Genomic DNA, 23,404 nt, shown 5'->3' with positions numbered 1-23,404 from the left:
AAGTAAATCTGTAGTGCTGAGCAGAATATTTGCTATAATAATATTTTTGCTTCAGCAACTCAGCATTGAATCTGTCTGAAGTGTAATGGAAAATAGGTCAGTTTCAAAACATTGATGTCCAGGCTACAAAAGCAAAGTTTGAAGGGAATAGTAGTCATTTCCTTTGATTTCTAGATAGAAGCAAATAGGAAATACTGACTAAAGACAAAACAATTAAAATTTTGTTACACAGTATGATCAGTTCAGTTATAGTACAATGATAAAAGGTTTGGCTTATCAACTGAATCAAGTTGTATGTCTTGACAATGAATCAACCACATTTGATATTTGGTTGATTCATTGTTAGACATCAACTTTATTTTGACAAATAGATGGCTGCTACACAAGAATGTTAAGAATGGCTCTGAATGTTACATGGAGAGCTCATTTAACTAGCAACCAGCTTTATCAAGGTCTGCCCATGGTGACCAAGAAGATTCAGTAGAGAAGAATGAGAATTGCTGATCATTGCGTCAGGTACCCAGAAGAACCTGTGCATCAATTGGTCAGTTGAAAGAAGAAGAAACAGCAGAAAACATCTAACCTATGTGGACAACTTGCTTCAAAACAGTGGAATGGCAAATGTTGACGAATTAAGAACTTATATGGGAGACTATGATGGATGGTGTGCTTGTAAGAAATCAAAGAAGTGTCCAGGTAGACAGCCAAATTAATACAAACTAAAACTTGTTTTGACTGAAATTCAAAGTAAAAATCAACTTACCCTCTAGACCAAACACACAACAGCTAATGGAGCCTTCATGTCCATGTAATGAAGTTGGTCCTGTTGTTCTAAGAGAAGGAATTAAATTTGTTTATAGAAGAAATAAATCCTTCTGGAAGATGTTCTATCAATGGATGAGGATGAAATTGATGGCACAACACAATGTAATAGATATGATGTAAACAGTAGTAAGACAAACTGGTTGTTTTACAGAAATTGATTTGAAGATACTTGTATATTTACACACACACACACACACGAATTTACAGAGTCTTGAGAGAACGTAAAATAATTCTATCTTATATACATTGTCTAGAAATCTTTCATCATACATCTGTGGCCTCTTCAGCAACCCTTTCCATCCATGTGTGTCCTCCTGCTCTGCTTAATCCATTCTGAGTGGATTAAGCGGAGTAGGAGGACACACATGGATGGAAAGGGTTGCTTAAGAGGTCAATTCCTTTTTGGAATAGTGGGTCTCAAAGCACGTGAAGCTATAAATAAATCTTGGTTTCATATTTTGGCACATGGACAGCAGTTTCGAAGAAGGGGCTAAGTTAGTTACACGACCCCAGTGCTTGACTAGTTCTTATTTTATCAACCTTGAAAGGATGAAAGGCAAAGTCAACCTCGGTGGAATTTAAACTCAAACACGCAGATGGACAAAATGCCACTAAGCATTTTGCCTGGTGTGCTAATGGTTCTGCCAACTCACTACCTTACAAAAAGCTATACATAAATATTAACCCAATATTTACATGCTTTTATTTATAAACTAGCCTTGAAGCCACTCTTTGGGTGGCATTCATACTTGCTCCTGCTGAGGGCACCTTTGACGCCTTCAGCCCCACAACCAGGCCACTTCGCAGCCCTCTACCCTTGTGTGATGTAATGGACTAGGACACATTCATTGTATATGTCTCCTGGTATTAATTATCCAATACCCCATTCCAAACTCCCTACCCAACATATATCCACACATCCATACCCATACATTCAATACCTATACTTCACTCACACCCATACCTAAACCCCATGTCCCATTAACTTGTTGTTCATTCAATAAATTCCCGTAAATTGAATTTAAAATTTTATGTTCTTAATATGTGTCTTAATATATATTTACATAAATATCTTTCTGAATTGACGGGCACACATAGATATACATACACATATATACGACAGACTTCTTTTTAGTTTCTGTCAACCAAATCCACTCACAAGACTTAGTTCAGCCTGAGGCTATAGTAGAAGACACTTGCTCAAGGTACCACGCAGTGGGACTGAACTTGGAACCATGTGGTTGGCAAGTAAGATTCTTACCACACAGTCACTCCTGTGCCAAAAAAAATAAGGTTCTCATACACATGGGACTCAAACCCACAGCGCTTTGCTTTTGCAATAAGTGTGTTACCATTACACATATATATTATATCAATATATAAAAGTAAGACCCAGGGATCCAAGTGTAGGAAGCTTGTAAGCTTCAAGCAAGCTGTGCCAGGTATAGGAAATAAAAAGTGGAAAGTGTACAGTCAGAAACAATAACAATTTATTGGCATCAAAGGTTACACACTTTTTCCCATATCAAAGTTATGAGGAAATTTGATAAGCTAAAGTTTCTGTATAGCTCATGGTTGGCAACTAGAGTTGTAATGAATGTAAATAAAAATCCAAATTGAAGGAGTAGAATGGATAAAATCCAGGCTAAATATGCTCTTCCATTTTTCCCAAGCATCAAACCAATACACCTGCTTGTTGTTCTCTCACCTGTCTCTGTCTTTTGTTTTCTGTGCATTTGAACCATATATATATGAATATGTATGTTTATGTATATATGTATGTATATATACATATATATACTCTATTATTCAAGCTGCAAAATCATCACAAAATATCACAAAAACTGCTACTCAGAGTTTCATGTTCCCATTTGTCGGACAGTTTGGTATATATATGTATGTATATATATATATATATACGCATATATATATATATATATATATATATATATATATATGTGTGTGTGTGTGTGTGTGTGTGTGTGTGTGTGTTAAAAATGTGGAAGGCCGGTTTATGGGATTACCTTAGGTTTCCCATTCATAAAGGGTTTAGCTGTATGGCGTATCTTCAGATCCCAAAACCTGTTGGCCCAATTTCTTTTACTCCCCTCCTCTTATATATATATATATATATATATATATTTATGTGTATACAAACATATATAAAGGAGGACAGAATAGGGAGGAGGAAAAAAGAAGGGAAAACAAAGAAGAGATTAGGTGGGAGGAGGAGGAGGGGGAGGAGGAGGATTGCTCTAGTTAAACAGGTGATATTAGCTGGCTGAATCTAGATAGATAGCTTCTGTGTAAATTGGTTATATTTAGTGTAGGAAATTAGTTATTGGTGTTATGTTATTATTTTGGTGTCTTCAACCATGTCCATAAACACAGATGCAGGAAATGAGGTTTGCATAGAAATACATATACATAAATATATGCTATGCACTGCTATATAGTTTTTGTTAACTGAATTGCATTAGCAAGGCGAGTAAACTTAGGACTATAGTACCATGTATTTGATCAAGATAACATGTAGTGACATCAAACACACATACATAAACACACAAACACCCATATCATCATCATCACCACCACCACCATTACCCAACGTGTTTCCCATGCTGGCATAGGTTGGATGGTTTGATAAAAGCTAGCAAGCCAGAGAGCTGGACCAGGCTCCAATTGTCTGTTTTGACATGGTTTCTATGGCTGGATTCCCTTCATAGCACCAACCACTTTACAGAGTGTACTGGGTGCTTTTTTACATGATGCCACCATAGGTTACATGGCAGGCAGGTAGGTATATAGGTAGGTAGGTAGATATTATTAGGTATTTCGCAACAATCTCCTGTTCCTGGAGTGCAAATGAATAACCTTCAAAATGTGATGTGATGTAGCAGTCACAAGTCCAAGAGAAGCTATGCTTCAAGTCAATATTACTGTCTTCTTCATGTCTTCAGGAAATACACCCATGCATAGTCTTTTTGTAGTATACTGAACATTTCCATCCAGGTGTGTGTGTACAATATGTATGTATGTATGCTTGTATGCATGCATTTATAGAGAGAAAGAAAGTACAAAGAAAGGGGACGAGAGAGTGAGAAAGCAATTCTTTTATAATTTACAGGTAAATTTATTAACTCCCACTGTTTATTAGCACTGCCAATTCAAAAGAATATATAATCATGTTTGAGTGACATCTAACTCAGAACTTTTACACAGAAATTTATTATTATTTCGTCTGTTTTTGCTTACCTTTTGGAAGCATTTCATTTAGGGTCATTAAAAATAGGTTATGGGAAAGGGATTTTGCAGCAGAATGGATGTGGAGCTTGTAACTATAGCAACAGCAGCATAGCAACAATAGCGGCAGTAATGGTGGTATTGGTTTTAACAGTGGTGGTGCTAGTAGTAGCAGTGGTGGTGGTGGTGGTGGTAGCAGTAGCAGCAGTAGCAGTACACTTGGTTGGGGGAATGGTCAGTGGTTTTACTGTTAGTGGTAGTATTGATAGAAGCAATAGTGGTGGTGGTAGTTTTGATGGCTGGAGCAGTGATAGAGGCAACAGTGGGACGTGTAGAGAGGGTGAGGAGTAAATGTTTTAATAGCAACAACAGTATTGGTGATAGTAGAGATTGTGGTGGTTTATGGTGATTATGGTGGTAGCAACCAGCTGTGACCTGTGTGTGTGTGTGATATGATAGCAAGACTGGTGGTGACAGTCACATCAACAATGTTACAATTTCAGCAGCAGCTGTAGTAGTAGTAGTAGTAGTAGTAGTAGTATCAGACATGATATTGCAATAGTAGCAGAGCACAAGACATAGACATAGCAGTAGTTACAACAGCAATAGCAATCACAATAGCAATAATGATACAATCAGTAGCAGTAGAGCTAACAGCAATACAGACAATAGCAGTGATGGTAGCAAAGTCGGGCAGCTGCTGCCACTGCTGCCACTGCTGCTGCTGTTGCTGCTGCCACTGCCACTGTTGTTGTTTTTGTTGTATAACTCTTGGTTAGTCTTGTACAAACTTACCAAAAACATCTCAGCCATCGTTTTATTAAGCTATAAAGTATATCTAGGGTCACATTATCCAATGTGTCATTCCTTTTTAAGGTGTGACTTGGCTGCTATTTCAATTAGGTTAAGTGTCCCCTGTTGGTTAGATATTGGCAATGCTGTTAATAATTGTGGTAGCATTTTTAACAGTGGTAAAGTTGATGGTGATTGTGACAGCAGTGGCAGTGGTGGTTTTCATGAAAGCAATTTCTATTGTCTAGACATAAGGTAACCTTTTACAGAAAAGAGAACAAGAGCAAATGCGTTGAACCACTTCTATAAATTTACAAGTACCTATTTTATCAATGCTTATGGTTGTTCAGGGAGGCGCAATGACCCAGTGGTTAGGGCAGTGGACTCGCGGTCAGAGGATCGCGGTTTCAATTCCCAGACCGGGCGTTTTGAGTGTTTATTGAGCAAAAACACCGAAGCTTCACGTGGCTCCGGCAGGGGGTGGTGGCGACCCTTGTTGTACTCTTTCGCCCCAACTTTCTCTCACTCTTTCTTCCTGTTTTTTGAGTAACGCTGCGATGGACTGGCGTCTCGTTCAGCTGGGGGGAACACATACGCCATAGAAACCGGGAAACTGGGCCCATGAGCCTGGCTAGGCTTTGAAAGGGCGACGTTTTTTTATCGTTTTTATGGTTGTTCATCAAATTCAGTGATAATTATTTTTTAAAATTGAAGATCCTTTGATGACTGTATACCCTAATCTTCATTATGCAGCTGTGGTTGCAGACAAGGAATGTGGATGCTTAATAGGAGAAGCTAGGTATTAATCTTCATGCATGCCTCTTTTCTCACTTCCTCTGTTATAGCACAGTGTGTTGAATAGCACAGTGTTGGGTGTGCAGTTTGTATAGACCATACAGGATAGCCACTTTATATACATGTACTGTTTGTAGTTAAAGTGGAGTGATCAATTGAGAAACAACAGTGCAGCCAAAATCCATGGTATACCACTGAGTGTGTTTCACCGCCATATCTTCAATCCCTCTCCAACTATGAGAACACAAACTGAAAAGCTGGAAGTGTTGTCTTTCAATCTTGAAGAGTTGGTGATACCACTCTTCAAAGTGGTCTTCAGCTGTTCTTTGAACAACTTTTTTTGTTTTCCAGTCTTATAAACATATATCTCATTCTTGATAGGTACATTATTTTATCAATCCTGACAGGATAAAATACAAAGTTGACCTCAGCTGGTTTTGAATTCAATGTAAAGAGCCAGAACAGAAGCATTTTATCTGGTTTTCTAATGAATTTTCTATAATAAAAAAGTGGTGTTTATATCAATAGTACTAGAATCAAACCAGGCAATAATTTGATTTGATTCCAATAGTACTGAAATCAAAATACCAATAAACCGGTATTTATTTTATTGCCTTTGAAAGTATAAAGATAAAGTTTCACTACACAGAGAGTTGATTTCAGAACCTAAAGGGATACATCATCATCATCATCATCATCATCGTTTAACGTCCGCTTTCCATGCTAGCATGGGTTGGACGATTTGACTGAGGACTGGTGAAACCGGATGGCAACACCAGGCTCCAGTCTGATTTGGCAGAGTTTCTACAGCTGGATGCCCTTCCTAACGCCAACCACTCAGAGAGTGTAGTGGGTGTTTTTACGTGTCACCCGCACGAAAACGGCCACGCTCGAAATGGTGTCTTTTATGTGCCACCCGCACAAGCCAGTCCAGGGGCACTGGCAACGATCTCGCTCGAAAATCCTACGGGAGCCAGTCAGGCGGTACTGGCAACGGCCACGCTCAAAATGGTGCATCTCATGTGCCACCCGCACAAGAACCAGTCCAGGGGCACTGGCAACGATCTTACTTGGCTTGCCGGGTCTTCTCACGCACAGCACATTTCCAAAGGTCTCGGTCAGTAGTCATTGCCACGGTGAGGCCCAATGTACGAAGGTCTTGCCTCACCACCTCAGCCCAGGTCTTCCTGGGCCTACCTCTTCCACGGGTTCCCTCAACTGTTAGGGTGTGGCACTTTTTCACGCAGCTATCCTCATCCATACCAGCGCAATCGTCTCTCTTGCACGCCACAACTGATGCTTCTAATGTTCAGCTTTTCTCTCAAGATACTTACACTCTGACGGGTATTCACATTGACATTACACATCCAACGGAGCATACTGGCTTCATTCCTTGCGAGCTTACGTATGTCCTCAGCAGTTACAGCCCATGTTTCACTGCCATGTAGCATGGCTGTTCGTATGCATGCGTCATACAGTCTGCCTTTTACTCTGAGTGAGAGTCCCTTTGTCGCCAGCAGGGGTAAGAGCTCTCTAAACTTTGCCCAGGCTATTCTTATTCTAGCAGCTACACTTTCAGCGCACCCACCCCCACTACTAACTTGGTCGCCCAGATAGCGGAAGCTATCGACTACCTCTAGTTTTTCACCCTGGAATGAGATAGAAGTTGTTTCTTGTTTGTTTACAGTGTTTATTGCACCTGAACATCTGCCACAAACAAAAACTAACTTGCTAGTTAACCTGCCTTTGATGTTGCTGCACCTCTTATGTGTCCATAGCTTGCACCGGGTACATCTTATAGAGTTACTACCTACTCCTTTTCTACATACTGAGCAGGGCCATCTACCTGAAGGGGTTTGTGTTTTATCTACCTTCCTACTTATTAGGATTTTGGTTTTAGCTAGGTTGACTCTAAGGCCCTTCAATTCTAGACCTTGCTTCCACACCTGAAACTTCTCCTCTAGTTCTGATAGTGACTCTGCAATTAGGGCAAGGTCATCAGCATAGAGGAGCTCCCAGGGGCAACCTGTCTTGAACTCCTCTGTGATTGCCTGGAGGAATATGATAAATAAGAGGGGGCTGAGGACGGAACCTTGGTGGACCCCTACCTCTACCCGGAATTCATTGCTGTACTCATTTCCAACCCTCACCTTACTGGCAGCATCTCTGTACATGGCTCGCACAGCTCTCACTAACCATTCTTCTATCCCAAGTTTCCTCGTTGACCACCAGATAAGGGATCGGGGGACCCTGTCAAAGGCTTTCTCCATGTCAACGAAAGCCAGGTACAGAGGTTTATCCTTAGCTAGGTATTTCTCCTGCAACTGTCTCACTAGAAATAAGGCATCAGTAGTGCTTTTACCTGGCACAAACCCAAACTGCATCTCATCTAAATTGATTCGCTCCCTAATTAGTCGGGCTATGACCCTCTCTGTAACTTTCATAACCTGATCTAACAGCTTGATGCCTCTGTAATTATTTGTATCTAAAACGTCACCTTTACCTTTGTAGCAGTTGACTATGATGCTGCTACACCAGTCATTGGGTATGACTCCTTCGTGTATCACCTGGTTCGTAATACGGGTGACTAGGCTATAGCCAACACTGCCAGATATTTTGAGCATCTCTGCAGTGATTCCTGATGGGCCGGGGGCTTTCCCGGTCTTCATACTCTTAATTGCTTTATCTACCCTGGTACTATCAACTCGGATAGCTGGTCCCTCTATTGGGTCGACATACGGCAGGCTCTCTTTCTCCCATTCATTCTCTTTATTAAGCAATCTATCGTAGTGGCATCTCCAGACCTCTTTCTTTGCATCCTCATTTAATGCAAGCGTACCATCATCCATGCGAACACATTTCTCTCCTACAACATCACTATTCTCTCTCCTACACTGTCTTGCAACGCGAAATACCTCAAGTCTTTGGTCCTCACGGTGCAGAACATTGGCAAATCTTTCCTTATCTGCTTCCCCTCTGGCTAAATAAACCTGTCGCCTAGCCTCCCTTCTGGCACATTGGTACAATTCCCTGCTACCACCGTTCTTCCAGTCCTTCCAAGCCTGTTTCTTTTGTCTAATAGCCCTGTCTACCTCCTTGTTCCACCACCACGTTACTCTGGGTCGGGAGGGGACCTTACACCACCCACAAATCTGGTCGGTGGCTTTCAACAGGTTGTCCTGCAGAAATCTCCAATTGTCTTCCACGTTGTATGATGCTATATCCCCTTCTATTTCGTTAAATGCTTCAAGTAACTTGTCTCTAAGTCTCTGTCCATTTGCAGGGTCTTTAAGCTTCCACACCCTTCTCCTCCAAGCCTGTCTAATTCTGGGCACCCATTTTGCCTTGATCCCAAAGTCGCTAACTACTAATCTATGTTGTGGGGTACATTCTTCGCCAGGGTAGGTTTTGGCATTTATAAGCCGCCCTCTTTCCCTATTTCTGGCGAGGATGTAGTCGATTTGGCTAGAGTGTCTGCCGGAGCGGTAGGTGACTAGGTGACTGGCAGGTTTCCTAAAGTTGGTATTGCAGACCATAAGATCGGTTGCATCACAGAACTCCAGCAGTCTGGTTCCCTCCTCGTTGCGGGAACCGAAGCCATAGCCTCCATGTATGCCATGGAAGCCTCCAGCACGACGTCCGACATGACCGTTGAAGTCTCCAGCCACAAAGAGAAGGTCCCTGTCACTCGTCGACGAGGTAGTTTGCAAGAGGGTGTCATAGAATTGGTCTTTCAGACCATCTGGTAGCCCCGGTTGAGGTGCATAGGCTGAGATGACAGTAGCTAATCTATGATGAAGCACTAGTCTGATCTTAAGTATTCTGTCACTTACTCTAACGACCTCGATTACCTTATCCACCCATTTCTCCGCTAGAAGTATTCCTACGCCCCTGACCCCGTCAGTGTTCCCTGCCCAGAAAATCTTGTACCTGTGTTCTTTGCCTGTGAGGAACCTCGCAGAACCTCCTCTCCATCTTACTTCCTGGATGCAGCACATATCTACGCGTCTCCGTTCAAGCATCTCAACAATTTCACCAGATCTACCTTTCAGCGTGCCGACGTTAAGAGTGCCAATCCTAACAGTATGGGTGTTGGGGGTGTGGGCCTGTAGCCTGGGAAGGGGAAAAGCAGTGTCGTGTACCTGAAAAGAAAACTTGCAATTGGAAGAATTCATAAGCAAAACAGTACCTACAACCTGCAAACATTTCTCAAACTTAATGCTTGGGTCATCCCATAAATAGTGTACTTTTTCAATTGCATGAACTAAAAGTCGGAGGCGGATGGGATAAACTACCTGCATCAACTTGCTATAAAAGCAGGTAGTAATTTTATCTTGTGTTATTCTTAGTGCAAATTTTGAAGAGCACAGTTCGATTTTAGCAGTTATTTTTTCAAAGCTATAACGGAAGAGGCAAAAGAACATATTCTGCATATTTTGCTCAATAAAGATAACAACAGGAATATTAGTGCAGTATATGGAGATTGGACAATGTCAACTGTGGTTCCAGAAATTCTGAGCTGGAAACTACAGCCCAGAAGACAAGCCTCATCATGGCAGATCTGTAGAGCTTGACAAGAACGTCCTGCAAAACCCTAGTGGAACAAAATCCCATCGTAACTGTTGAAGAACTAGCAGAGAAGCGTGGATTTGGTCATTCAACCATTCATTGACACCTGCATGCCATCAAAAAGTCAGCAAATTGGGTGAATGGGTTCCTCACAAAATTTCTTAGTCTAATCGCATGCAGAGAGTGAATGTGAGCCCTTCTTTGCTGTCACGTCTCACAGATGAACCTTTTTTGGACTGAATAGTGACTGGTGATGAGAAATGGGTTGACTATAAAAATGTCAAGCATCAAAGACAGTGTCAGGAAAGGAGAAACACTGACACACCAGGCTAAAGAAGGTTCACCCACATAAGGTGTTATCTGGTTGGTGGGATATGAAAGGTTTAGTCCACTTTGAACTTTTAAACCCAAACGAAACAATAACAAAGGAGATCTACTGCAAGCAGCTTGAGCAGCTTAAGTCAGCACTAGGAGAAAAACGACCATCTTTGGTTTCAAGACAAAAAGTGTTCTTCCATCAGGATAATGCTTGACTACATATAGCAAGGATAACATGCAAAAGGCTGGAGCAGTTTGAATGGGAAATGATGTTCCACCCACCATATTCACTGGACATTGCCCCGTCTGATTATCATTTATTCTGCATTCTTCAAAATCATTTGGATGGAAAAATATGTATTCAGTAGATGAGGTTAGAACAGTACTAAAGGAGTAATTGCCGTCATGGACAAGTGAATTCTGGAAGAGGGGCCTTGTGTCTACCAGATGGATATAAGAGCATTGCAGAAAATGAAGAAGAGTATATTTTAGATTAAAAGAACTTTGTTTATCTGAATTTTGAAAAATAAAAGAAGTAGAAAAAAAATCTGCATTATAAATGGGATGACCCAAAATATATATATATATATATATAGCTAATATATATGCCAAATTTCATTACACATTATGCTTGTATGGTCATTGATAGTTTAATTATTACTGAGCATATGTGTGTATATACACACACACACACATACATATGTTGTATGGTCAGGTTGTCGGCAACTAAATTGACAACCCCATCAAGCTTGCTTGGTGAGGAGGGTGATTGTTGGACACCCTGCAGGACGAAAGATAAGACCTGTCAAAGGGCGGAAGAGCGCATGCACAGTCAATGACCATACAACAATGTGTACATGCGTATGTATGCATGGAGACGTGAAAATACCTGGGTTGGTGTCCAGGCATGCAGTTGGCCCACTGGAGGTCCCTCTGTTGTCACAACATTTCTCTAAGAGAGGGAAACTCTGAGGGAAAACCTGCGACACTAACAAAATTCGATGATGCAGACTAGTTCTTCTTTTCGAGTTTATGTTGTCCATGTTCAGAGAGTAGGAATAGATTTGTGCAAATCTTTTCATCATGCACAGGCATCGCTTGAAAAAAAAGTAAGACCTGTCACAAAAATGGCTGGTCGTAGCCTTCGCATGTCTGAGACTTTCGATCTGGAGATGGCTATACTCGAACACGAGCTTGCAACTATCATGTATACAGACACACGGCATATAAATATCCATATATATAGACGAAGGGAAATAACTCTAGGATCATTAGTTATTTGCTCTGAATTTATTTATCAATACACTTAGTAGCAGAATATAAATCTCTTAACCCTAAGTAGTTATATCCACGGGACAGTATGCCAACATAACAACATTATAATTGACAATAAATGTTATAAACATGTGCTAAACAAGACCACACAACAACAAGGGCATGGGTAGTCTGCAGAAGTAGATTTGTCTGCATGGAGAGCCGCCTAGCCAAGGGAGATAATCTACTTATCAGAATGTCATTATATTAACGTCTAACCATAATTTGCAATTTAAAGTAAAGTTTATCGAACACATTTTAAAGTCAACAAAAACCTCTATGAAAATGAAAAAAAAAGTTCTATCATAATTATGAACTAATTGACCACACATCATTGATAAGCTTTGTCCTACCTTATCCCTACCAAGGAATATTTAAAATTTAAAGCCTTAGAACGCTTTGGATATATGATAGAAATCCGTTAAACACCTAGCCAAAGTACATTGTGGAAGACTGATCGATGACAAAAAAATTCGTGTTGTACCCAAATGACGATGGAAGCAAACGTTGCAGATCGGTCTAACCTCAACAAGTAGACTTGCAAAAAATTCAGACACCATTACCATCATCATTAACGCCCGCTTTCCAAGCTGGCATGGGCTAGATGGTTTGACAGGATCCGGTAATCTACAGGGTTGCATTGAACTCCAATGACAGTTTTGGCATGGCTTCCACGGCTGGATGTCCCTCCCAACATCAACCACTTCACAGTGAGTAGTGGGTGCATTTTTCGTGCCACTAGTACTAGTGAGACTGCCAGGTAAGTTGCAAGACAAAAAAAGAACAGGAAAAGGGAAGAAATTCTCCCAACTAAGTGTCTGTATGTGAATGGGGAGGGTGTATTGAGAGGTGAGAAGATGGTTGTATGTCAGGTGTACAGAGGCTAACACCAAGGGGAAAAATGTTTTTTCCTTCAATCTTACACAAATTATCGACTTGTATAGGAGGATCTGAATTATATCTAGAACCTGAACTAGAAACGCAAAACTGTTAGATGCAATGTATTTGAAGAAAAATCTGGCTATTTAATAAAAATATTAGACTCAATAGTTTTGTACTGAGTTTTCTTTTGCTGTCATACTTGTATTTTGTTACTGCTTTCATTCATTGAACAATGGCTGTACTAGGGTACTTCAAGGGTATGGTCAGCTACATCAGTCCTCAGTATTTATTTTATCAACTTATGTGTCAGTGCACATAAAAAAAAAACATCCCTGCTGATGCCATGTATGAATCACCCATGTCAGTGTCACATATATAGTACCTGTGCCAATGCCACATGTAAAACACCTGTGCCAGTGCCATGTATAAAGTACCCATATTAGCACCATGTAAAAAGTACTCAGTACACTCTGTAAAGTGGTTGGTGTTAAGAAGGGCATTCAGCCGCAGAAACCATACCAAAACAGACAATTGGAGCCCAGGTATCTCTCCGGCTGGCCAGCTCCTGTCAAACCATCCAACCCATGCCAGCATGGAAAACGGATGTTAAATGATCAAGATGATGAGGGAAGGATGAAAGGCAAATTTGACCTTACAGGCACAAGGCCAAAATATTCTACCTGTTTTATGTTCAAACCAAACAGTTTGGATCTCTAGCGCTTATGGTACAACGTCATTCAAAAAATATACAATCACATCATCAAAATCTTGAAGGTAGCAAGATAATGCCTGATTAATTCAAAACAATGCCAATAAATAAAAATTGTAATACAATTTAATCTGAATGTTAAATACTGAGAAGCATTGAACTCAGTTCCTTACCATTTCTGCCACTCCATCACTCCACCATAGCACAACAATAAAGATTATTCTTTTTAATTTTTGGCACAGGGTCAGCAATTTTGAGGGGAGGGGGAAATCAATTATATTAACTCAGTGTTTGACTGGTATTTATTTTATTGTTCCTGAAAGCGAAGTTGACCTTGGTGGCATTTGAACTCAGAATGTAAAGCCAGAAAAAAATGCTGCTAAGGATTTCTCTGGAATGTCAATGATTCTGTCAGCTCACCACCTTAAACAATAATAATAGTTTCAAATTTTGGAACAAGGCCAGAAATTTCGGGAGAGGGGTAAGTCGATTACATCGTCCCCAGTGCTCAACTGGTACTTATTTTATTGACCCCAAAAGGATGAAAGGCAAAGTTGACCTCAGCGGGATTTCAACCTAGAACATAAAGCTTGAAAAAATGCTGCTAAGCATTTGTCCAGCATGCCAATGATTCTGTCAGCTTGCCACCTTAAACAATAATAATAATATGAGGCAAGTGAAATCGAAATCGAACTAAATTCAATGACTGGCACCCATGCCAATGTCGTCTCCTTCATTGGACACGAAACTTGGCGAAAGTGAAATCGTGATGGCACCTGTGCCCAGCGTCGTCTTCCTGGCACTTGTGCCGGTGGCACATGCAGAGACATTCAAGCGAGATCGTTGCCAGTGCTGCTGGACTGGCTCCTGTGCAGGTGGCACGTAAAATACACCATTTTGAGCGTGGCCGTTGCCAGTACCGCCTGACTGGCCTTCGTGCAGGTGGCACATAAAAGCATCCACTACACTCTCGGAGTGGTTGGCATTAGGAAGGGCATCCAGCTGTAGAAACTCTGCCAAATCAGATTGGAGCCTGGTGTAGCCATCTGGTTCACCAGTCCTCAGTCAAATCGTCCAACCCATGCTAGCATGGAAAGCGGACGTTAAACGATGATGATGAAGATGATGATGTTTCTAATGTAAACACAAGACCAGAAATTTAAGGATAGGGTGTTAGTTGATTAAATCACCTGCCTTGGAGACTTATAATATCTCAGTCTAGATAGATACATTATTTTATCAACCCTGGCAGAATAAAATATAAAGTTGACCTCAGCTGGTTTTGAATTCAATGTAAAGAGGCAGAACGAAAGCATCTTATCCAGCTTTTTGATGAATTTTCCATAATAAAGAAAGTAGTATTTATACCAATAGCACTGTCATTAGAAGTATAAGTAGTAGCAGCAACAGATGTAGTGTTAGCCACAGCACAGCACAATAGTAACAATAGTAGTAGCAATAAAAGAGATGGATGGCTATGGTGGTGTTGATATTATTCACTGCAGCAATAATAATAACAATGGGGGAGTTAGTAGCATCAGAAATATGAACAGTAGAAGCAGAGGTTTGTGTGTCAATATGAGTGGAAGCTGCATATTAGTTAGCAATATCACTGATATTTACAAGAACAGTAAATGTTAGAATTTCCCATGTGAGTATTCTCACTACTATTACTGAGCCACCAAGAAAGCTTCTACATGGTCATTCAATTTTCTAGAAACAACAACCAAATCTCTTTTAAATCACACCACAACAACTTGTATAAGGACAAGTTACATCGGCCCTATAAGCAGGTCATAGCTGGAATGCTTTAATCATTCATTGGTCTGCTCAGTTAAGACTGACCTGAGATTAAACAACAACACCAACATAACACCATCATCATCATCACTTCACTAAAATCCTATCCTATTATCATCGTTGTCATCATTATTATCATCTTCATCAGCAGCAGCATCAAGTGTCAAGTGTCTTGAATGATTGAGGATGCCTTGTGGTACTTGTTTCAGCTCTACATATGCTGAGATCTAATCTCACTGAGGTTACCTGTATCTTTCATCCATTTGACGGAAAGTGGGTGCTGATAAATAAAGTACCAGTTAAGGATGGTAGATTTGCAGAACTGTTAGAGAATCATACGACATGTGATGCAGTACCTGTTCTGGCTCTTTGCAGTTGTCAGCGGTGTTGGCAGCAGTAGTGTCATCATCATTGTTGCTGGTTGCAGTGGTAGCGACAGCAGTGGCTGCAGTAGTAGTGGAGGTGGCATCATTTTAATGTCCACTTTTCTATGCTTGCATGGGGCAGACAGTGATATTGGGTCAGATTTTCTACAGCTGGATGCCCTTCTTGTTGCCAACATTCACCTGTTTCCAAGCAAAGTAATGTTTTCCCATCACCAGACAATATCACAGAATATTGGAAATGAATGATACAGCTTGTATGATAGTGACACTTATTTACAACTATCACATGATGTCAAGACAAGGAGATACAAATATACATACACTCACTCATATACACACACACATATATTCACATATATAGATATACATATATATTTTAAGATTTTGCTTAGGCATAGCAATACTAATAACCTGCAGCCAGAACTCAATATACATAGGCTTCAGAATAAAGCATTGGATGAGTACAGAGTGTAATACGAATTAATCAAATGACAAGACAAGAATTACATAATCAACTTCATTAGCTAACATACACGTTAGCATGGGTGTATGTATGTATGTATGTATGTATGTTTAAAAGGCTCCAATGAAGCTATAAGATGATCCATAAGCACTCAGCTGTGAATGCACTGTTTCTTATAACTGAAACAGTTGTGAGCTAATGAAGTTGATTATGTGATTCCTGTTCCTTTGTCATTCAACTGAATGGATTTGGTTTATGGAAACTAGAAGAAGCCTGATGTCATCATCATCATCATCATCATCATCACCATCACCATCATCATCATATCATTTAATGTCTGCTTTCCATACTGGCATAGGTTGTACAGTTTGGCAGGAACTGCCAGCTCAAGAGCTGCCCACGTTCCAGTTGCCCATTTTGGCATGGATTCTACAGCTGGACACCCTTCCTAATACCAACCACTTCATACAGTGTACTGGGTGCTTTTGCATGACACCAACACAGGTGCCTTTATGTGGAATCGGCACGGACACTTTTATGTGACACCAGCATTGGCACTTTTACATGTCATCAGCACAGGTGCTTTTATGTGGCACCAGCATGGGCACTTTTATGTGGCACCAGCATCCGTAAGCTTTCAAGGGAAGAATCTCTCAGCTGAGAGAGGGACGTACGACATACTTGAATGTAGAGGCGGCCAGAGCTTTACTTATCTTGACATGTGTGTGTGTGCCACTGCATGGCACACTGGGCAAGTGTCTTCTACTATAGCCTTGGGGCCAAGCTAAATCTTGTGATTAGATTTGGGAGACAGAAACTGAAAGAAGCCCATCACATATATGGCACCCATGCCAACCTCTCCTTCATTGGACACTAAATTCTGCTTGCGAAGACCTGTTGGGGCAAGTGAAATCGAAATCGTAATTGAACCATATTCGATGACCGGCACCTGTGCCAGTAGAGCACTAACAGCACCATCCGAGCGTGATCATTGCCAGAGTAGCTGTCTGGCTTCCGTGCTAGTGGCCTGTAAATAGCACCATTTGAGCGTAATCGTTACCAGCGTCTCCTTACTGGCACATTAGAAAATCATTCGAACGAGGTTGTTGCCAGTGCCACTGGACTGGTTCCTGTGCAGGTGGCACATAAAAAACACCATTTTGAGCGTGGCCATTGCCAGTACCACGTGACTGGCATGTAAAAGCACCCACTACACTCTCGGAGTGGTTGGCATTAGGAAGGGCATCCAGCTGTAGAAACTCTGCCAGATCAGATTGGAGCCTGGTGCAGCCATCCGGTTCACCAGTCCTCAGTCAAATCGTCCAACCCATGCTAGCATGGAAAGCGGACATTAAACGATGATGATGATATATATATACGTATATCATCATCATCTCTCTCTCTCTATATATATATATGTATGTATGTATGCAGATGTGTCTGTGCTTTCTCCCCCACCATCACCACTTGTTAACCAGTATTGGTGTGTTTATGTCTCCATAACCTAGCAGTTTAGCAAAGGAGACCAATAGAATAAGTACTAGGCTTTAAAAATAAGTCCTGGGATCAATTTGTTAAACTAAAACCCTTCAGCATGGCCACAGTCCAATGACTGAAGCAAGTAAAAAAAATAAAGAATAAAAGAATATGAAAACTAAAATCAACATGTTTTGAAAATAGTCACCTGTATTTTCCTATTGCAATATCCCATATATTTACAATTTTGTCCCATCCACCAGTGACCAGGAAGTGGTCATTTAAAGTCAGTGCACAGCAAGAAACAATATTATTGTGTCCCCTGTCAAAAAGACATGAAATAGAAAATAAAACTGAGTCATAATGAAATGAAGAATAACACTTGAATTACTTGAATTTCTTCAGGTATTTCATAGGATTAGCCATTCAGTTGCTTTAATGTATTAATCCTCAGAAATATAAGCTGTTTTTAGCAACTTAGAAATTAGGCAGGTCAATTGAAAAAGAATCAGTTTCTTTCAGCAGAGTTGGTTAAGACAAATTGGTGCAGTTAGTATGTTGTTTAAATTACTATCCATGGCTTGGGAAAAGTTCACAGGAAGTAGGTTTCTCAAACATGTATAAGCATTTCAGAGGAAGAACTGAGTATGTTGTTTATGATAAATTTACTATCAAAACAATTTATTTTAGATTATACTTTTGAAATATTGTACTTACGTCAAAGTAAGTGTGGCTCTGTTTGTTCTCAAGTCAAAAACTGACACAGAACCATCAAATGATGTAGAAACTAATTTATCATCCTCTTGTGTGAACCTTAGACATGTCGAAGTTTTTTTGTGAAAATCTGTAAACGTCAAGAAAAATTGTATTTCTTTCTGCAAAGAATTATAGCAATCTTTCTTTAGACTAGCAGTGATTTGAAATGCAGAATTTGTTTTAGGTTTTAGAACACATATATAAAATAACACCTCCAGCTAGATCTGATATAGTAACCCTAATCAAACATTATATTTCTGTAGAAAAATAATCAAGATAAAAACTACATATAAAGTTATACCTTATTTTTATGTTTTGTAAAAGAGAGTACATGAATATTAACTTCATTATCATCAAGTTGAAGATACTTAATGCAGATATCATTCATAACTATTTAATTCTATTGAAACAACAAAATCAATATATAATTGCATATTCCTTATTATGCAATATTTTATCATTACTTTACATTATATACAATTAATTTTAAACATCCAGCACAAGCTTCAAACAACTCATCACCACTTTTATATCCTTGTCTTAGATATATAATATAACAAAGCAGTGGTATATATACAACGCACTATTATTACTATTAAACAAGACTCAACACTCTATGTTAAAGGCTCACAGTGAACTGCTATCAACACAAACTGCTCACAACCTGACAGTTGTCTATTTAATAGAAATGACTCACTCCACCTTTAGTCACAGTAGGGTGGTCAAAATCCTTCCACAGCAATTATATAGATGATAATCAGTAAATGTTTCTTCAGAATGGATTTTCATTATTTTAACACCATATAACTTTTTCAAACCTTTGCTTCCAGCAATATTCAGCTCTTTGAAACATTAAAGATTGTTTTATAACCAAGAAAACAAATCAATGGCATACATTCATTTACATGCTGTCAAATCCACTTAATCAACAAATATTTATTTTCTGTCCTATGCAATATTTTTCTATTTCTCCTAAGTTTATGACTGTCATCTTCTTGCTTCTTGAACCCTTTTGCATTTAAACCAGCCATATCCAACCCAAATATTCTACCTCCATTATGTTCAAACTTGTTAGATTCAGCCTCTCACACCTAGCTGACAATGTCATTCTTAAAATAAACAATCACATCATCAAAATCTCAAAGCTATGAGATAATGCATGATGAACTCAAAAGAATGTGAACAAATATGTATTACATTTGACAGAATATTCTGAATGATAAAGGGTTAAGTTATGTACAAGTAATATATTACCAGAATTAAGCATCTACAATGACACAGATTTCCTTTTGTTCTTATCATTGTTAATCCCAAGAATGTCTGGAACTCCAATATTTTCACAAATGAAATATCAAAGGACAAAAAGCAACACAAATCACTCACCACACTTGAGTGGTACAGGTAAGGGAGGCTGATGAACCAGTTCAAAGCCACAGTCATGCACAGTAGCTATTGAAACCAAGGATTTGTGGGCTGTTGTATTGACCTGATGAAACAAGACAGGTTTCATCAGTTTCCTTGTGTATTTGCTCTTGATATCCAATCATAATTGTCTCAGCAAGTCAGCGTAGTACTCTCCAAACCTAAGGCCTTTTGCAGCCCCAAAAACTAGGGTCTTCACCTTTTCTGCAGATGAAATGACCTTGGCCTTCTTTGGAGCAGGTGAGGAGGGGTGTTTCCTCTGCATGGTTTGTCTCTTTGTCTCTGGTTCAAAGTGATGAAACCAACACTCATCCTGGGTTAGGAAACATTCAAGGAAACTAACTGGATCTGCCAGAAAGAGTGTCAGATGTGATCGGACTGGTGCACTTTTGCTCAAGTTAACTGTGAGAATGGCATCTAGCTGTAAAATCTATGGCTCTAATGGAAACCATCTTGTCCATGCTATAATAGTAAAATGGATGTAAAACAAAAAAACATTCACTTTGATGAAGAGTAAGTGAAAAACAAACTTTGTTTTTAATATATTTTAACATACTGCATTACCTTGCAGTTTATTAAAAAGCTTTGGGGCTCTTCTATCCCAGATTTTAATTTGATTGTCGAGATCAGAACATGATGCTATTAACTTTCCATTATGTGAAATTCTACAATCCATGACAATTCCTTTATGTTCTCCACTCCACTGAAATTATTGATTGATAAAGGGTTCGTTAAAGAATATTCAAACACAGAATCACAATGAATTTATTGTATTAAAAGATGTAGTTTTTATCAAGTAAAAAAATAATATTACAATAATGGAATTAGGTGCTGTTTGAATATCTGTCTCTATTGCTGCTATTTCCATAACTATTACTGATGCCATTGTGGAGGCGCAATGGCCCAGCGGTAAGGGCAGCGGACTCGTGGTCATAGGATCGCGGTTTTCGATTCCCAGACCGGGCGTTGTGAGTGTTTATTGAGCGAAAACACCTGAAAGCTCCACAAGGCTCCGGCAGGGGATGGTGGCGAATCCTGCTGTACTATTTCACCACAACTTTCTCTCACTCTTACTTCCTCTTTCTGTTGTGCCTGTAGTTCAAAGGGTCAGCCTTGTCACAGTGTCACGCTGAATATCCCCGAGAACTATGTTAAGGGTACACATGTCTGTGGACTGCTTAGCCATTTGCACGTTAATTTCACGAGCAGGCTGTTCCATTGATCGGATTAACTGGAACCCTCGACGTCGTAAGCGACGGAATGCCAACACACACACAACACTAATGCCATTAAAACAAATGCTGGTGTCTATGTATGAAGTATACTTAGAAGAACAGAGAGAGAAAAAATGCTACTGTCAATGATGCTAATTTTCTTGCTAACCATGGAGTATATCTTTGTTTGCTTTTTGTTACTGTTGTTTCCTCAGTGAGTAGGGTCTTTTCGACTGATACTTAAGGCACATGGGGGAAAGGCAAAGATATAACAACTTCTCATTTTCATTCATCATCCAAAACTTATGTTTCTTGATCCTGTGTTTATGATTATACATTAGTTCTGATATTCTTACTATTCCAAATTCATATAATACAATGGTTAAGCGACTGTAACCAGTTTTGCAGATAACTCATGCTATTTGTTTTTCTGAAATATCATCAAATATCACCATAGGCATAATCATGGCTGCGTGGTAAGAAGCTTGCTTCCCAACAACATGGTTCAGGGTTCAGTCCCACTGCGTAACACCTTGGGCAAGTGTCTTCTACTATAGCCTCAGGCCAACCAAAACCTTGTATTTGGCAGATGGAAACTGAAAGAAAACTATTGTGTGTGTGTGTGTGTGTGTGTGTGTGTGTCTTTCTCTCTCTCTCTCTCTCTCTCTTTCTCTGAGTTTGTCAGCTGACCACCACTTGACAACCAGTGCAGGTGTGTTTATGTTCCTGTAACTTATCAGTTCAGCAAAAGAGACTGACAGAATAAGTACCAGTCTTAAAAAAAAAAATACGTACTAGGGTTGAAACATTCAATTAAAACCACTTCAAGGCAGTGTCCCAGCATGACTGCAGTCAAATGATTGAAACAAGTAAAAGACAAAAATAAATACAAAAAACAAACAAACAAGTCAATCTGCATGTGCAGTGACTCCAAATGCTGCATACATACACACAAACATGCAAAAATACCCTGTTGATGTTGGTGAAATTTCAATGAAGGAACATTGGATCCAGTTCTTTATTGGCAAAAAATCTGAAATAAAATTGAATAATGACATACATACATACATATACATCCATACATACATACATATATACATACATACATACCACACCATACATACCACACCATACATAATAGTGCATAAAGACAACAATAAGATACAAACTATCATTCGTTTTTGTTCCATATCCCAGTAGAGAACCCGTTTGTCATCGCCACAATTAACAAACCTAAAAACAAAGAAAATGCTGATATTTAATTAAAGTCAATTGAGATGCATTTTAGATAAACTTAATATAAATCGCATAAAACTGACATTTATAACATCTACATATAAACTTTAGTTAAGTGTACTTCACTATCAACTAACTCCTAGATTATTAGTTCAAGATCTCTAAGTTGTGTTTAAAATAAGTGTGCAACACAGTTTTAAGAATATGAATGATTTTTCACAGGAAATAATCTCAAAAACATATTAGGATTGGTCCACTTAATGTCATTAGGCAAATGACAAATAAATCCCCTTCATTAGTATGCTGGACAACCACATGCAGCATTTTCTAAAAGACCTGACTCTTATTTTGAAGTGCACTGAATTTAACATATTAGGTCATCCCATAAATAATGCGTTTTTTTCAATTGCATGAACTAAAAGTCGGAGGGGGATGGAATAAACTACCTGCATCAACTTGCTATAAATGCAGGTAGTAATTTTACCTTGTGCTTATTCTTAGTGCAAGTTTTGAAGAGTGCAGTTGAATTTTAACAGTTATTTTTACAAAGCTATAAACGAGCATATTCAGCATATTTTGCTTTATGTGTTCAATAAAGGCAACAACGCAACAGAAGGTAGGTGTTCTACCTTCACACTTACACCAATCTTTATCAACCATACTTCCAAGTGCATCAATTACTATTGGTATCACAGCTACTCTCTTCATTGACCACATTATTATTATTATTATTATTATTAAGGTGACAAGCTGGCAGATTTGTTGGTACATTGAGTAAAATGCTTAGCAGCATTTTGTCTATCTTAACTTTCTATCATATCATTTCAATGTCCTTTCAAGACTGTACTTCTCACACACTCTCCAATGAACATACTTAGCTACATTATCATGCATCTTTTTGTATTCCTTTTGAGCCAATTTGCTACACTCACTCACAATATGTAAAACTGTTTCATTTTTGATACCACATATCCTACAAGGGGGAAATTCAATACTCTTCTCTATTTGGAACTTGGTGTAATTAGTTCTCAAAGCTTGTTCTTGAGCACTGCAAATTAATGTCTCAGTGCATCCTTTCAGAACATTTTTCCTTAGCCACCTTTAGGTGTTGGTCATGTCTTTCAATTTCCAGTTGTTGAATCTTTGCTCTCTTTGTTTCTTAAATTCTTTTGGGCATGTCACACTTTCACTCGGTATCATATTG

At 39.3% G+C, this 23,404-nt stretch overlaps 1 protein-coding gene across 3 annotated transcripts in view; it reads right to left on the bottom strand.

Annotated features, from left to right (window-relative positions):
• LOC106867669 (WD repeat domain-containing protein 83 homolog) overlaps positions 1-23,404 on the bottom strand; it is a 43,924-nt gene that overhangs the window by 10,353 nt on the left and 10,167 nt on the right. For 2 of the 3 annotated variants that reach the window (XM_089364874.1, XM_089364901.1), the window contains exons 3-7: positions 22,134-22,197; positions 20,315-20,453; positions 18,290-18,416; positions 17,781-17,894; positions 764-831 (exon numbers count right to left, since the gene is read on the bottom strand). In XM_089364874.1, the coding sequence (XP_089221000.1) occupies positions 764-831; positions 17,781-17,894; positions 18,290-18,416; positions 20,315-20,453; positions 22,134-22,197 (512 nt within the window). The remainder of the gene's footprint in view (positions 1-763; positions 832-17,780; positions 17,895-18,289; positions 18,417-20,314; positions 20,454-22,133; positions 22,198-23,404) is intronic. The other variant, XM_089364957.1, reaches the window with a different exon arrangement.

The sequence above is a fragment of the Octopus bimaculoides genome, chromosome 1 (assembly GCF_046866305.1).
Source record: "Octopus bimaculoides isolate indiv1 chromosome 1, ASM4686630v1, whole genome shotgun sequence".
In the NCBI taxonomy this organism is placed as follows: domain Eukaryota; kingdom Metazoa; phylum Mollusca; class Cephalopoda; order Octopoda; family Octopodidae; genus Octopus; species Octopus bimaculoides.
The sequence above is the reverse complement of the archived record's forward strand: the minus strand, read 5'-3'. Positions and strand labels throughout refer to the sequence as shown.